The sequence below is a fragment of the Hyperolius riggenbachi genome, chromosome 2 (genome assembly GCF_040937935.1).
Source record: "Hyperolius riggenbachi isolate aHypRig1 chromosome 2, aHypRig1.pri, whole genome shotgun sequence".
In the NCBI taxonomy this organism is placed as follows: Eukaryota; Metazoa; Chordata; class Amphibia; order Anura; family Hyperoliidae; genus Hyperolius; species Hyperolius riggenbachi.
In genome coordinates, this window is record NC_090647.1 from 573,141,339 (window position 1) to 573,159,142 (window position 17,804).

The window sequence follows — 17,804 nt, forward strand, 5'->3', positions numbered from 1 at the left end:
GACCAGCGTCCGGTGATGTCTGTGCGCTCCACACTTCAGGCTGTAACTGACTGCAGTAGAGGCTGGCAGAGTATCACCAGGGATGAGACCAGCGTCTGGTGATGTCTGTGCGCTCCACACTTCAGGCTGTAACTGACTGCAGTAGAGGCTGGCAGAGTATCACCAGGGATGAGACCAGCGTCTGGTGATGTCTGTGCGCTCCACACTTCAGGCTGTAAATGACTGCAGTAGAGGCTGGCAGAGTATCACCAGGGATGAGACCAGCGTCTGGTGATGTCTGTGCGCTCCACACTTCAGGCTGTAACTGACTGCAGTAGAGGCTGGCAGAGTATCACCAGGGATGAGACCAGCGTCTGGTGATGTCTGTGCGCTCCACACTTCAGGCTGTAACTGACTGCAGTAGAGGCTGGCAGAGTATCACCAGGGATGAGACCAGCGTCTGGTGATGTCTGTGCGCTCCACACTTCAGGCTGTAAATGACTGCAGTAGAGGGTGGCAGAGTATCACCAGGGATGAGACCAGCGTCTGGTGATGTCTGTGCTCTCCACACTTCAGGCTGTAAATGACTGCAGTAGAGGGTGGCAGAGTATCACCAGGGATGAGACCAGCGTCTGGTGATGTCTGTGCGCTCCACACTTCAGGCTGTAAATGACTGCAGTAGAGGGTGGCAGAGTATCACCAGGGATGAGACCAGCGTCTGGTGATGTCTGTGCGCTCCACACTTCAGGCTGTAACTGACTGCAGTAGAGGCTGGCAGAGCAGCACCAGGGATGAGACCAGCGTCTGGTGATGTCTGCGCTCCACACTTCAGGCTGTAACTGACTGCAGGAGAGGCTGGCAGAGTATCACCAGGGATGAGACCAACGTCTGGTGATGTCTGCGCGCTCCACACTTCAGGCTGTAACTGACTGCAGTAGAGGCTGGCAGAGTATCTCCAGGGATGAGACCAGCGTCTGGTGATGTCTGTGCGCTCCACACTTCAGGCTGTAACTGACTGCAGTAGAGGCTGGCAGAGCAGCACCAGGGATGAGCCCAGTGTCTGATGATGTCTGTGCGCTCCACACTTCAGGCTGTAACTGACTGCAGGAGAGGCTGGCAGAGTATCACCAGGGATGAGACCAGCGTCTGGTGATGTCTGTGCGCTCCACACTTCAGGCTGTAACTGACTGCAGTAGAGGCTGGCAGAGTATCACCAGGGATGAGACCAGCGTCTGGTGATGTCTGTGCGCTCCACACTTCAGGCTGTAACTGACTGCTGTAGAGGCTGGCAGAGTATCACCAGGGATGAGACCAGCGTCTGGTGATGTCTGTGCGCTCCACACTTCAGGCTGTAACTGACTGCAGTAGAGGCTGGCAGAGCATCACCAGGGATGAGACCAGCGTCTGGTGATGTCTGTGCGCTCCACACTTCAGGCTGTAACTGACTGCTGTAGAGGCTGGCAGAGTATCACCAGGGATGAGACCAGCGTCTGGTGATGTCTGTGCGCTCCACACTTCAGGCTGTAACTGACTGCAGTAGAGGCTGGCAGAGCATCACCAGGGATGAGACCAGCGTCTGGTGATGTCTGTGCGCTCCACACTTCAGGCTGTAACTGACTGCAGTACAGGCTGGCAGAGTATCACCAGGGATGAGACCAGCGTCTGGTGATGTCTGTGCGCTCCACACTTCAGGCTGTAACTGACTGCAGTAGAGGCTGGCTGAGTATCACCAGGGATGAGACCAGCGTCTGGTGATGTCTGTGCGCTCCACACTTCAGGCTGTAACTGACTGCAGTAGAGGCCTGGCAGAGCAGCACCAGGGATGAGACCAGCGTCTGGTGATGTCTGTGCGCTCCACACTTCAGGCTGTAACTGACTGCAGTAGAGGCTGGCAGAGCATCACCAGGGATGAGACCAGCGTCTGGTGATGTCTGTGCGCTCCACACTTCAGGCTGTAACTGACTGCAGTAGAGGCTGGCAGAGTATCACCAGGGATGAGACCAGCGTCTGGTGATGTCTGTGCGCTCCACACTTCAGGCTGTAACTGACTGCAGTAGAGGCTGGCAGAGCATCACCAGGGATGAGACCAGCGTCTGGTGATGTCTGTGCGCTCCACACTTCAGGCTGTAACTGACTGCAAAGGATTTGCAGCTAAGTATTAAAAAGTGTAAGTTTGATTTATGAGTATTATTCTGTCCCATTACTTTTGCTCCCTTAGGAAATGGGAGGCAGATATGCAGACTGCTGTAATTCCTACACCGATCACCTGATGTGTATGTAAATACCCTCAAATTATAGCTGACAGTCTGCAGATAAAGCACATTGTGGTTAATTAAACCTCCATTGTGGTTGTGGATAGAGCCAAAAATGTTAGAATTGTGTCCATGTCCCAACATTTATGGACCTGACTGTATATTCGATATTCTTCCACAGTGTACAGCGCACAGCCAAGGGCTGGTCCCCAGAGTGCATCAAGCTGGTAATCCCAGATTTCTCCACAAGAGGGCGACCCAGAGAGTCTAGTACACCCAAGCAGAGACTGTCTCTCTCCATCTGCCAGATAGCAACCATAGAGATATATTAGATATTATTCCTCAGTGTATACCCTTCAGCCCAGGGGGTGGTCCCCAGCTTGTTGTGGGGCAATATCCCCAGTATATACTTTATTCCTTACATTGTGGGGAGCAGCATTCCTGTATTCATTACTCATCTTCTCGATCTCTGTGCGCAGGTCGTGACTCCAGACGGACGTTTCGTTATCACGTGTGACCGAGATGAGAAGATCCGTGTCAGTCTATCGGAGGCCCCACACATCATCCAATCGTTCTGCCTGGGACACACAGAGTGAGTGTTGCTGTGGATTAATACTAGAGTCAGTTAGTTCTCCTGGGGTCAGTCAGCTGCTGTCATAGCAACAATATACAGTAGTGTGCAGACGTAGGCAGGCGTGAGAAGCTGCTGTAGACAAAGAATGCTTTCACAAATGGAAGTGTTAATTGTTATAATTTATGTATTATATATAGGCCTCAATTATTTGAACTGAGTTAGTTGAAAGTCTTGATTTGCACAGGGTCTCTTTAAGCATCATTTCTCGGAGAGAAATTATGAAGACCTTTACCAGAAGCAGATTGTCCTCGTCCGAAGGACAGGGACACTATCTGTTCAAATGTACCGACTTTCAGACTGCAAAGGGGAAAACAGAGGCCAATATTTAATAAACAGAACATTCCTGTATGTAGAGGAAAGGGATCATAGAATATTAATCAAGTGGGTTTTATGACACCACGAGGGGTCTGAGCCAATAGTAGGTTTTGGGGGATGGCTCAGATGAGGTCACATTTAACTCTTTCTGCTCCGTATAAAACCCACAGCCAGTTTACAGAAAGGCACTTTCTGTCCCTGTCACTTAATCTTTACTTATATATTTATTTGTCTCGTTAGTTTATCTTGTATGCTGTATATACTTAGTTTAGATGTAATTTAGTATAGAAAGAAGATAACCTGACTAACATTCCTCATGAAGGAAGTGTGTGTGAGTGGCCAGGGAACCTGTATAGCCTCAACACTGTGCTGGGCTGGAAGTGTCACTGGCCAGGGAACCTGTATAGCCACAACACCGTGCTGAGCTGGGAGTGTGAGTGGCCAGGGAACCTGTATAGCCACAACACTGTGCTGAGCTGGAAGGGTCAGTGGCCAGGGAACCTGTATAGCCACAACACAGTGCTGGGCTGGAAGTGTCAGTGACCAGGGAACCTGTATAGCCACAACACCGTGCTGAGCTGGAAGTGTCAGTGGCCAGGGAACCTGTATAGCCACAACACCGTGCTGAGCTAGAAATGTCAGTGGCCAGGGAACCTGTATAGCCACAACACTGTGCTGAGCTGGAAGTGTGTGTCAGTGGCCAGGGAACCTGTATAGCCACAACACCATGCTGAGCTGGAAGTGTCAGTGGCCAGGGAACCTGTATAGCCACAACACTGTGCTGAGCTGGAAGTGTCAGTGACCAGGGAACCTGTATAGCCACAACACCATGCTGAGCTGGAAGTGTCAGTGTCCAGGGAACCTGTATAGCCACAACACCGTGCTGAGCTAGAAATGTCAGTGGCCAGGGAACCTGTATAGCCACAACACTGTGCTGAGCTGGAAGTGTGAGTGGCCAGGGAACCTGTATAGCCACAACACCGTGCTGAGCTGGAAGTGTGAGTGGCCAGGGAACCTGTATAGCCACAACACCGTGCTGAGCTGGGAGTGTGAGTGGCCAGGGAACCTGTATAGCCACAACACTGTGCTGAGCTGGGAGTGTGAGTGGCCAGGGAACCTGTATAGCCACAACACTGTGCTGAGCTGGAAGTGTCACTGGCCAGGGAACCTGTATAGCCACAACACCGTGCTGAGCTGGAAGTGTGAGTGGCCAGGGAACCTGTATAGCCACAACACCATGCTGAGCTGGAAGTGTCAGTGGCCAGGGAACCTGTATAGCCACAACACCGTGCTGAGCTGGAAGTGTCAGTGGCCAGGGAACCTGTATAGCCACAACACCGTGCTGAGCTGGGAGTGTCACTGGCCAGGGAACCTGTATAGCCACAACACCGTGCTGAGCTGGAAGTGTGAGTGGCCAGGGAACCTGTATAGCCACAACACCGTGCTGAGCTGGGAGTGTGAGTGGCCAGGGAACCTGTATAGCCACAACACTGTGCTGAGCTGGGAGTGTGAGTGGCCAGGGAACCTGTATAGCCACAACACCGTGCTGAGCTGGAAGTGTGAGTGGCCAGGGAACCTGTATAGCCACAACACCGTGCTGAGCTGGGAGTGTAAGTGGCCAGGGAACCTGTATAGCCACAACACTGTGCTGAGCTGGGAGTGTGAGTGGCCAGGGAACCTGTATAGCCACAACACTGTGCTGAGCTGGAAGTGTCACTGGCCAGGGAACCTGTATAGCCACAACACCGTGCTGAGCTGGAAGTGTGAGTGGCCAGGGAACCTGTATAGCCACAACACCATGCTGAGCTGGAAGTGTCAGTGGCCAGGGAACCTGTATAGCCACAACACCGTGCTGAGCTGGAAGTGTCAGTGGCCAGGGAACCTGTATAGCCACAACACCATGCTGAGCTGGGAGTGTCACTGGCCAGGGAACCTGTATAGCCACAACACCATGCTGAGCTGGAAGTGTCAGTGGCCAGGGAACCTGTATAGCCACAACACCGTGCTGAGCTAGAAATGTCAGTGGCCAGGGAACCTGTATAGCCACAACACTGTGCTGAGCTGGAAGTGTGAGTGGCCAGGGAACCTGTATAGCCACAACACCGTGCTGAGCTGGAAGTGTCAGTGGCCAGGGAACCTGTATAGCCACAACACCGTGCTGAGCTGGAAGTGTGAGTGGCCAGGGAACCTGTATAGCCACATCATGCTGAGCTGGAAGTGTCAGTGGCCAGGGAACCTGTATAGCCACAACACCATGCTGAGCTGGAAGTGTCAGTGGCCAGGGAACCTGTATAGCCACAACACCATGCTGAGCTGGGAGTGTCAGTGGCCAGGGAACCTGTATAGCCACAACACTGTGCTGAGCTGGAAGTGTCACTGGCCAGGGAACCTGTATAGCCACAACACCGTGCTGAGCTGGAAGTGTCAGTGGCCAGGGAACCTGTATAGCCACAACACTGTGCTGAGCTGGAAGTGTCAGTGGCCAGGGAACCTGTATAGCCACAACACCGTGCTGAGCTGGGAGTGTCAGTGGACAGGGAACCTGTATAGCCACATTACTGTGCTGAGCTGGAAGTGTGTGAGTGGCCAGGGAACCTGTATAGCCACAACACCGTGCTGAGCTGGAAGTGTCAGTGGCCAGGGAACCTGTATAGCCACAACACTGTGCTGAGCTGGAAGTGTGAGTGGCCAGGGAACCTGTATAGCCACAACACCGTGCTGAGCTGGGAGTGTGAGTGGCCAGGGAACCTGTATAGCCACAACACCATGCTGAGCTGGAAGTGTGAGTGGCCAGGGAACCTGTATAGCCACAACACCATGCTGAGCTAGAAATGTCAGTGGCCAGGGAACCTGTATAGCCACAACACTGCTGAGCTGGAAGTGTCACTGGCCAGGGAACCTGTATAGCCACAACACCGTGCTGAGCTGGGAGTGTCAGTGGACAGGGAACCTGTATAGCCACAACACCGTGCTGAGCTGGAAGTGTCACTGGCCAGGGAACCTGTATAGCCACAACACTGTGCTGAGCTGGAAGTGTCAGTGGCCAGGGAACCTGTATAGCCACAACACCGTGCTGAGCTGGGAGTGTCAGTGGACAGGGAACCTGTATAGCCACATTACTGTGCTGAGCTGGAAGTGTGTGAGTGGCCAGGGAACCTGTATAGCCACAACACCGTGCTGAGCTGGAAGTGTCAGTGGCCAGGGAACCTGTATAGCCACAACACTGTGCTGAGCTGGAAGTGTCAGTGGCCAGGGAACCTGTATAGCCACAACACTGTGCTGAGCTGGAAGTGTGAGGGGCCAGGGAACCTGTATAGCCACAACACTGTGCTGAGCTGGGAGTGTCACTGGCCAGGGAACCTGTATAGCCACAACACTGCTGAGCTGGAAGTGTCAGTGGCCAGGGAACCTGTATAGCCACAACACCATGCTGAGCTGGAAGTGTGTGTCAGTGGCCAGGGAACCTGTATAGCCACAACACTGTGCTGAGCTGGAAGTGTGTGTCAGTGGCCAGGGAACCTGTATAGCCACAACACTGTGCTGAGCTGGAAGTGTGTGTCAGTGGCCAGGGAACCTGTATAGCCACAACACTGTGCTGAGCTGGAAGTGTCAGTGGCCAGGGAACCTGTATAGCCACAACACTGTGCTGAGCTGGAAGTGTGTCAGTGGCCAGGGAACCTGTATAGCCACAACACTGTGCTGAGCTGGAAGTGTGAGGGGCCAGGGAACCTGTATAGCCACAACACCATGCTGAGCTGGGAGTGTCACTGGCCAGGGAACCTGTATAGCCACAACACCGTGCTGAGCTGGAAGTGTCAGTGGCCAGGGAACCTGTATAGCCACAACACTGTGCTGAGCTGGAAGTGTTAGTGGCCAGGGAACCTGTATAGCCACAACACCGTGCTGAGCTGGAAGTGTCAGTGGCCAGGGAACCTGTATAGCCACAACACTGTGCTGAGCTGGAAGTGTCAGTGGCCAGGGAACCTGTATAGCCACAACACCGTGCTGAGCTGGAAGTGTGTGTCAGTGGCCAGGGAACCTGTATAGCCACAACACTGTGCTGAGCTGGAAGTGTTAGTGGCCAGGGAACCTGTATAGCCACAACACCGTGCTGAGCTGGAAGTGTCAGTGGCCAGGGAACCTGTATAGCCACAACACTGTGCTGAGCTGGAAGTGTCAGTGGCCAGGGACCCTGTATAGCCACAACACCGTGCTGAGCTGGAAGTGTGTGTCAGTGGCCAGGGAACCTGTATAGCCACAACACTGTGCTGAGCTGGAAGTGTCACTGGCCAGGGAACCTGTATAGCCACAACACCGTGCTGAGCTGGAAGTGTCAGTGGCCAGGGAACCTGTATAGCCACAACACTGTGCTGAGCTGGAAGTGTCAGTGGCCAGGGAACCTGTATAGCCACAACACCGTGCTGAGCTGGAAGTGTGTGTCAGTGGCCAGGGAACCTGTATAGCCACAACACTGTGCTGAGCTGGAAGTGTCAGTGGCCAGGGAACCTGTATAGCCACAACACCGTGCTGAGCTGGAAGGGTCAGTGGCCAGGGAACCTGTATAGCCACAACACCATGCTGAGCTGGAAGTGTGTGTCAGTGGCCAGGGAACCTGTATAGCCACAACACTGTGCTGAGCTGGAAGTGTCACTGGCCAGGGAACCTGTATAGCCACAACACCGTGCTGAGCTGGAAGTGTCAGTGGCCAGGGAACCTGTATAGCCACAACACCATGCTGAGCTGGAAGTGTCAGTGGCCAGGGAACCTGTATAGCCACAACACCGTGCTGAGCTGGAAGTGTCAGTGGCCAGGGAACCTGTATAGCCACAACACCGTGCTGAGCTGGGAGTGTCACTGGCCAGGGAACCTGTATAGCCACAACACTGCTGAGCTGGAAGTGTCAGTGGCCAGGGAACCTGTATAGCCACAACACCGTGCTGAGCTGGAAGTGTGTCAGTGGCCAGGGAACCTGTATAGCCACAACACCGTGCTGAGCTGGGAGTGTCAGTGGCCAGGGAACCTGTATAGCCACAACACCATGCTGAGCTGGGAGTGTCAGTGGCCAGGGAACCTGTATAGCCACAACACCATGCTGAGCTGGAAGTGTGTGTCAGTGGCCAGGGAACCTGTATAGCCACAACACTGTGCTGAGCTGGAAGGGTGTCACTGGCCAGGGAACCTGTATAGCCACAACACTGTGCTGAGCTGGAAGTGTCAGTGGCCAGGGAACCTGTATAGCCACAACACCATCTCTTGTGGTTACACACTGTCTGTCAAACCATTTTCCATTTTTTTTTTATTTTGCTGAGTTTGCTATGCTGAGCTTCTGTGGCAATGTCAGGTGCAGCGTGACTGGGCATTCAGGGTGGAGCTGGGGGATGCTGTATTCCTCTGCATGCAGAGATGACCCCGCCCACAGGAGATAGCAGAGGGAGGAGCTGGGGGTGGTTTCCAGCTGCTGTATTCCTCTGCATGCAGAGATGACCCCGCCCACAGGAGATAGCAGAGGGAGGAGCTGGGGGTGGTTCCAGCTGCTGTATTCCTCTGCATGCAGAGATGACCCCGCCCACAGCAAATAGCAGAGGGAGGAGCTGGGGGTGGTTTCAGCTGCTGTAATCCTCTGCATGCAGAGATGACCCCACCCACAGCAGATAGCAGAGGGAGGAGCTGGGGGTGGTTGCTGCCGACTTATTCCTCTGCCTGCAGAGATGACCCCGCCCACAGGAGATAGCAGAGGGAGGAGCTGGGGTGGTTGCTGCTGCTGTATTCCTCTGCATGCAGAGATGACCCCGCCCACAGGATAGCAGAGGGAGGAGCTGGGCGTGGTTTCAGCTGCTGTAATCCTCTGCATGCAGAGATGACCCCGCCCACAGGAGATGGCAGAGGGAGGAGCTGGGGTGGTTTCGGCTGCTGTATTCCTCTGCCTGCAGAGATGACCCCGCCCACAGGAGATAGCAGAGGGAGGAGCTGGGGTGGTTTCAGCTGCTGTATTCCTCTGCATGCAGAGATGACCCCGCCCACAGGAGATGGCAGAGGGAGGAGCTGGGGGTGGTTTCAGCTGCTGTATTCCTCTGCATGCAGAGGTGACCCCGCCCACAGGAGATGGCAGAGGGAGGAGCTGGGGGGTGGTTCTAGCCGCTGTATTCCTCTCCATGCAGATATGATCCCGCCCACAGGAGATGGCAGAGGGAGGAGCTGGGGGGTGGTTCCAGCCGCTGTGTTTCTCTGCATGCAGATATGATCCCGCCCACAGGAGATAGCAGAGGGAGGAGCTGGGGGGTGGTTCCAGCCGCTGTGTTTCTCTGCATGCAGATATGATCCCGCCCACAGGAGATAGCAGAGGGAGGAGCTGGATGGATGATTCCAGCCGCTGTATTCCTCTATCTCCTGTATGCGGGGTTATATTTGCATGCAGAGGGAGGAGCTGGGGGGTGGTTCCAGCCGCTGTGTTTCTCTGCATGCAGATATGATCCCGCCCACAGGAGATAGCAGAGGGAGAAGCTAGGGGTAGGCTCAGCCGCCGTATTCCTCTGCATGCAGAGATGACCCCGCCCACAGGAGATAGCAGAGGGAGGAGCTTGGGGGGTGGTTTCAGCTGCTGTAATCCTGTGTATGCAGAGGTGACCCCCGCCCACAGGAGATAGCAGAGGGAGGAGCTTGGGGGGTGGTTTCAGCTGCTGTAATCCTCTGCATGCAGAGATGACCCCGCCCACAGGAGATAGCAGAGGGAGGAGCTGGGGGGTGGTTTCAGCTGCTGTATGCCTCTGCATGCAGAGATAACCCCGCCCACAGGAGATAGCAGAGGGAGGAGCTGGGGGTGGTTCCAGCAGCTGTATTCCTCTGCATTCATAGATGACCCCGCCCACAGGAGATAGCAGAGGGAGGAGCTGGGGTGGTTCCAGCCGCTGTATTCCTCTGCATGCAGAGATGACCCCGCCCACAGGAGATAGCAGAGGGAGGAGCTGGGGAGTGGTTCCAGCAGCTGTATGCCTCTGCATGGAGAGATGACACCGCCCACAGGAGATAGCATAGGGAGGAGCTGGGGTGGTTGCTGCCGCTGTATGCCTCTGCCTGCAGAGATGACCCCGCCCACAGGAGATAGCAGAGGGAGGAGCTGGGGGGTGGTTGCTGCCGCTGTATTCCTCTGCATGCAGAGATGACCCCGCCCACAGGAGATAGCAGAGGGAGGAGCTGGGGTGGTTGCTGCCGCTGTATGCCTCTGCCTGCAGAGATGACCCCGCCCACAGGAGATAGCAGTGGGAGGAGCTGGGGAGTGGTTCCAGCAGCTGTATGCCTCTGCATGGAGAGATGACACCGCCCACAGGAGATAGCATAGGGAGGAGCTGGGGTGGTTGCTGCCGCTGTATGCCTCTGCCTGCAGAGATGACACCGCCCACAGGAGATAGCAGAGGGAGGAGCTGGGGTGGTTGCTGCCGCTGTATGCCTCTGCCTGCAGAGATGACCCCGCCCACAGGAGATAGCAGAGGGAGGAGCTGGGGGGTGGTTGCTGCCGCTGTATTCCTCTGCATGCAGAGATGACCCCGCCCACAGGAGATAGCAGAGGGAGGAGCTGGGGGGTGGTTGCTGCCGCTGTATTCCTCTGCATGCAGAGATGACCCCGCCCACAGGAGATAGCAGAGGGAGGAGCTGGGGTGGTTGCTGCCGCTGTATGCCTCTGCCTGCAGAGATGACCCCGCCCACAGGAGATAGCAGAGGGAGGAGCTGGGGAGTGGTTCCAGCAGCTGTATGCCTCTGCATGCAGAGATAACCCCGCCCACAGGAGATAGCATAGGGAGGAGCTGGGGTGGTTGCTGCCGCTGTATGCCTCTGCCTGCAGAGATGACACCGCCCACAGGAGATAGCAGAGGGAGGAGCTGGGGTGGTTGCTGCCGCTGTATGCCTCTGCCTGCAGAGATGACCCCGCCCACAGGAGATAGCAGAGGGAGGAGCTGGGGGGTGGTTGCTGCCGCTGTATTCCTCTACATGCAGAGATGACCCCGCCCACAGGAGATAGCAGAGGGAGGAGCTGGGGAGGTTGCTGCCGCTGTATGCCTCTGCCTGCAGAGATGACCCCGCCCACAGGAGATAGCAGAGGGAGGAGCTGGGGAGTGGTTCCAGCAGCTGTATGCCTCTGCATGGAGAGATGACACCGCCCACAGGAGATAGCATAGGGAGGAGCTGGGGTGGTTGCTGCCGCTGTATGCCTCTGCCTGCAGAGATGACACCGCCCACAGGAGATAGCAGAGGGAGGAGCTGGGGTGGTTGCTGCCGCTGTATGCCTCTGCCTGCAGAGATGACCCCGCCCACAGGAGATAGCAGAGGGAGGAGCTGGGGGGTGGTTGCTGCCGCTGTATTCCTCTGCATGCAGAGATGACCCCGCCCACAGGAGATAGCAGAGGGAGGAGCTGGGGGGTGGTTGCTGCCGCTGTATTCCTCTGCATGCAGAGATGACCCCGCCCACAGGAGATAGCAGAGGGAGGAGCTGGGGTGGTTGCTGCCGCTGTATGCCTCTGCCTGCAGAGATGACCCCGCCCACAGGAGATAGCAGAGGGAGGAGCTGGGGAGTGGTTCCAGCAGCTGTATGCCTCTGCATGCAGAGATAACCCCGCCCACAGGAGATAGCATAGGGAGGAGCTGGGGTGGTTGCTGCCGCTGTATGCCTCTGCCTGCAGAGATGACACCGCCCACAGGAGATAGCAGAGGGAGGAGCTGGGGTGGTTGCTGCCGCTGTATTCCTCTGCATGCAGAGATGACCCCGCCCACAGGAGTTAGCAGAGGGAGGAGGTGGGTGGGGAGAATCCCTCTCTGCCATCTGAGCTATGAATCTTTGGGTCATGTGACTGAAATTACAAATGGGAAACCTGAAATGTGTAAATTGCTTGTATACTTGCTCCAGCCTTCCCATTGTGCCTCATGTCTTGTTTTAATTCTCTCTTTCCCCATGTCTCCTCTCTGCAGGTTTGTGTCACAGCTGCTGGTCCTGCCCGGCTCCGATAATCTGCTGCTTTCCGGATCCGGAGTAAGCTCCTCCCAACTATAGCCCACATTGCCTTTTCTGCCCTCTGACCACACCCCTCCTCTATCTCCGACCACACCCCTCCTCTATCTCCGACCACACCCCTCCTCTATCTCCGACCACACCCCTCCACTATCTCCGACCACACCCCTCCACTATCTCCGACCACACCCCTCCACTATCTCCGACCACACCCCTCCACTATCTCCGACCACACCCCTCCACTATCTCCGACCACACCCCTCCACTATCTCCGACCACACCCCTCCACTATCTCCGACCACACCCCTCCACTATCTCCGACCACACCCCTCCACTATCTCCGACCACACCCCTCCTCTATCTCCGACCACACCCCTCCTCTATCTCCGACCACACCCCTCCACTATCTCCGACCACACCCCTCCTGTATCTCTGACCACACCCATCCTCTATCTCCGACCACACCCCTCCCCTCCTGGTAAATGATCAAATCCATCTTTTACCCTCTGACCATGCCCATACTTCCACCCACAACCACACACCACATACACACACCCCCCTTCTGGTGACTTTTCTAATCCATCTACTACCCTTTTGGTCACTCCAGCCTCCTCTCCAAAGAAACAGTTACCCCCTTGTGCTGCTCTCCCCAACAGAGCAGGGCCTACAGGGTACCCTGGCTGTACTGAAGAGTGTCTGCACCACATGGGCACTGCCCATCAACCCAAAGAAGACAAAAGTGATGGTATTCCAGAGGAAGAATCTAAATAAAAACCTCACCTCCTCATTTATATTAAACTGCTTCCCACTGGTGACCATCAACAGCTACACTACCTTGAGCTGGAAATCAACCAATCGGGGAGCTTTAAACCAGCAGAGGCCCTGAAAGGAAAAGCCTGCAGAACGTTTGACGCCATCAGAAAGCAGCTTTACCACCTAAAACCATCAGTGAGAGTGTGGGCAAAGATATTCAACAGCATCATCACCCCAATCCTGCTCTATAGCAGTGAGGTATGGGGCCCGGTCACCTACCCTGACCAATCAAAATGGGATTCCAGCCCAACAGAAATCTTCCATCTAGAGTTCTGCAAGTCCATCGCAGCACCTCTAACTCAGCTTGCCGGGCAGAGCTAGGCAGATTCCCACTATGGCTGACTATCCAGCAGAGGGCACTCTCATACTGGGCGCATATACAGAGCAGCAACCCCAGCACTTACCACCATAAAGCCTCACTGAGCCAGGGGGGCGAGGCCATACCACTATGGCTGACTATCCAGCAGAGGGCGCTCTCATACTGGGCGCATATACAGAGCAGCAGCCCCAGCACTTACCACCATAAAGCCTCACTGAGCCAGGGGGGGGAGGCCATACCACTATGGCTGACTATCCAGCAGAGGGCGCTCTCATACTGGGCGCATATACAGAGCAGCAGCCCCAGCACTTACCACCATAAAGCCTCACTGAGCCAGGGGGGGGAGGCCATACCACTATGGCTGACTATCCAGCAGAGGGCGCTCTCATACTGGGCGCATATACAGAGCAGCAGCCCCAGCACTTACCACCATAAAGCCTCACTGAGCCAGGAGGGCGAGGCCATACCACTATGGCTGACTATCCAGCAGTGGGCGCTCTCATACTGGGCGCATATATAGAGCAGCAGCCCCAGCACTTACCACCATAAAGCCTCACTGAGCCAGGGGGGCGAGGCCATACCACTATGGCTGACTATCCAGCAGAGGGCGCTCTGATACTGGGCGCATATACAGAGCAGCAGCCCCAGCACTTACCACCATAAAGCCTCACTGAGCCAGGGGGGCGAGGCCATACCACTATGGCTGACTATCCAGCAGAGGGCGCTCTCATACTGGGCACACATACAGAGCAGCAGCCCTAGCACTTACCACCATAAAGCCTCACTGAGCCAGGGGGGCGAGGCCATACCACTGTGGCTGACTGTCCAGCAGAGGGCGCTCTCATACTGGGCGCATATACAGAGCAGCAGTCCCAGCACTTACTACCATAAAGCCTCACTGAGCCAGGGAGCCGAGGCCATACCACTATGGCTGACTATCCAGCAGAGGGCACTCTCATACTGGGCGCATATACAGAGCAGCAGCCCCAACACTTACCACCATAAAGCCTCACTGAGCCAGGGGGAAGAGGCCATACCACTATGGCTGACTATCCAGCAGAGGGCACTCTCATACTGGGCACACATACAGAGCAGCAGCCCTAGCACTTACCACCATAAAGCCTCACTGAGCCAGGGGGGCGAGGCCATACCACTATGGCTGACTATCCAGCAGAGGGCGCTCTCATACTGGGCGCATATACAGAGCAGCAGTCCCAGCACTTACCACCATAAAGCCTCACTGAGCCAGGGGGGGGAGGCCATACCACTATGGCTGACTATCCAGCAGAGGGCGCTCTCATACTGGGCGCATATACAGAGCAGCAGCCCCAGCACTTACCACCATAAAGCCTCACTGAGCCAGGGGGCAAGACCATACCACTGTGGCTGACTATCCAGCAGAGGGTGCTCCCATACTGGGTGCACATACAGAGCAGCAGTCCCAGCACTTACCACCATAAAGCCTCACTGAGCCAGGGAGCTGAGGCCATACCACTATGGCTGACTATCCAGCAGAGGGCGCTCTCATACTGGGCACACATACAGAGCAGCAGCCCCAGCACTTACCACCATAAAGCCTCACTGAGCCAGGGGGGCGAGGCCATACCACTATGGCTGACTATCCAGCAGAGGGCGCTCTCATACTGGGCGCATATACAGAGCAGCAGCCCCAGCACTTACCACCATAAAGCCTCACTGAGCCAGGGGGGGCGAGGCCATACCACTATGGCTGACTATCCAGCAGAGGGCGCTCTCATACTGGGCACACATACAGAGCAGCAGCCCCAGCACTTACCACCATAAAGCCTCACTGAGCCAGGGAGCCGAGGCCATACCACTATGGCTGACTATCCAGCAGAGGGCGCTCTCATACTGGGTGCATATACAGAGCAGCAACCCCGGCTTTTACCACCATAAAGCCTCACTGAGCCAGGGGAGTGAGGCCATACCACTATGGCTGACTATCCAGCAGAGGGCGCTCTCCTACTGGGCGCATATACAGAGCAGCAGTCCCAGCACTTACCACCATAAAGCTTTACTGAGCCAGGGGGGCGAGGCCATACCACTATGGCTGACTATCCAGCAGAGGGCACTCTCATACTGGGCACACATACAGAGCAGCAGCCCCAGCACTTACCACCAGGGGAGCGAGGCCATACCACTATGGCTGACTATCCAGCAGAGGGCGCTCTCATACTGGGCACACATACAGAGCAGTAGCCCCAGCACTTACTACCATAAAGCCTCACTGAGCCGGGGGGGGGGAGGCCATACCACTATGGCTGACTATCCAGCAGAGGGCGCTCTCATACTGGGCACACATACAGAGCAGCAGCCCCAGCACTTACCACCATAAAGCCTCACTGAGCCAGGGGGGCGAGGCCATACCACTATGGCTGACTATCCAGCAGAGGGCGCTCTGATACTGGGCGCATATACAGAGCAGCAGTCCCAGCACTTACCACCATAAAGCCTCACTGAGCCAGGGAGCTGAGGCCATACCACTATGGCTGACTATCCAGCAGAGGGCGCTCTCATACTGGGCGCATATACAGAGCAGCAGTCCCAGCACTTACTACCATAAAGCCTCACTGAGCCAGGGGGGTGAGGCCATACCACTATGGCTGACTATCCAGCAGAGGGCGCTCTCATACTGGGCGCATATACAGAGCAGCAGCCCCAGCACTTACCACCATAAAGCCTCACTGAGCCAGGGAGCCAAGGCCATACCACTATGGCTGACTATCCAGCAGAGGGCACTCTCATACTGGGCGCATATACAGAGCAGAAGCCCCCGCACTTACCACCATAAAGCCTCACTGATCCAGGGAGCCGAGGCCATACCACTATGGCTGACTATCCAGCAGAGGGCACTCTCATACTGGGCGCATATACAGAGCAGAAGCCCCCGCACTTACCACCATAAAGCCTCACTGAGCCAGGGGGGCGAGGCCATACCACTATGGCTGACTATCCAGCAGAGGCCACTCTCATACTGGGCACATATACAGAGCAGCAACCCCAGCACTTACCACCATAAAGCCTCACTGAGCCAGGGGGGCGAGGCCATACCACTATGGCTGACTATCCAGCAGAGGGCGCTCTCATATTGGGCACACATACAGAGCAGCAACCCCAGCACTTACCACCATAAAGCCTCACTGAGCCAGGGGGGCGAGGCCATACCACTATGGCTGACTATCCAGCAGAGGGCGCTCTCATAGTGGGTGCATATACAGAGCAGCAACCCCAGCACTTACCACCATAAAGCCTCACTGAGCCAGGGGGGTGAGGCCATACCACTATGGCTGACTATCCAGCAGAGGGCGCTCTCATACTGGGCACACATACAGAGCAGCAACCCCAGCACTTACCACCATAAAGCCTCACTGAGCCAGGGGGATGAGGCCATACCACTATAGCTGACTATCCAGCAGAGGGCGCTCTCATACTGGGCGCATATACAGAGCAGCAGCCCCAGCACTTACCACCATAAAGCCTCACTGAGCCAGGGGGGCGAGGCCATACCACTATGACTGACTATCCAGCAGAGGGCGCTCTCATACTGGGTGCATATACAGAGCAGCAACCCTAGCACTTACCACCATAAAGCCTCACTGAGCCAGGGTGGCGAGGCCATACCACTATCGCTGACTATCCAGCAGAGGGCGCTCTCATACTGGGTGCATATACAGAGCAGCAGCCCCTGTGCTTACCACCATAAAGCCTCACTGAGCCAGGGAGCTGAGGCCATACCACTATGGCTGACTATCCAGCAGAGGGCGCTCTCATACTGGGCGCATATACAGAGCAGCAGTCCCAGCATTTACCACCATAAAGCCTCACTGAGCCAGGGAGCCGAGGCCATACCACTATGGCTGACTATCCTGCAGAGGGCGCTCTCATACTGGGTGCATATACAGAGCAGCAGTCCCAGCATTTACCACCATAAAGCCTCACTGAGCCAGGGAGCCGAGGCCATACCATGTGCTCTCAAACAATGCATCAGCGGCCAGCCAAGACCAGTAATACAGGCTGACAAAAGCCTCCCCCCCCCCCCCCCCCCAAAAAAAAGTAAAAATAAAATAAAACAGACTATAGAAAGCTGCAAGGACCGATACATAGAGGAATGGAGAAGTTACATAAAGAACTCCCAGAAACTCACTGTCTACCAATTACTACAGAGGGAGTACACAATTGCCCCATATCTGGAGAGGCTACACCACCACACAGACCCTGATCCTGTACCGCCTGAGTGCCCACAGCCTGGAGATAGAGACAGGGTGACACAGACAGACATGGAAGCCCCGGGAGGAGAGACTGTGCAGGCAATGTGACCAGGGGGTCCTGGAGGATGAGGCCCACTTCCTGCTACACTGCAGCAAATATACACCTGTGAGGACCGCCCACTTCCAGAGACTCTCCGCCCACATCCAGGATTTTACCTCCACAGATGAGGAGAGAAAACTCTACATCTTACTGGAGGAGGAGGAA

At 55.6% G+C, this 17,804-nt stretch overlaps 1 protein-coding gene across 6 annotated transcripts in view; it reads left to right on the forward strand.

The window, feature by feature from the left end:
* The window catches only part of WDR4 (WD repeat domain 4), a 232,636-nt gene that overhangs the window by 182,694 nt on the left and 32,138 nt on the right, over positions 1 to 17,804 (forward strand). For all 6 annotated transcript variants that reach the window (XM_068271046.1, XM_068271047.1, XM_068271048.1 and 3 more), the window contains exons 6-7: positions 2,711 to 2,823; positions 12,139 to 12,199. In XM_068271046.1, the coding sequence (XP_068127147.1) occupies positions 2,711 to 2,823; positions 12,139 to 12,199 (174 nt within the window). The remainder of the gene's footprint in view (positions 1 to 2,710; positions 2,824 to 12,138; positions 12,200 to 17,804) is intronic.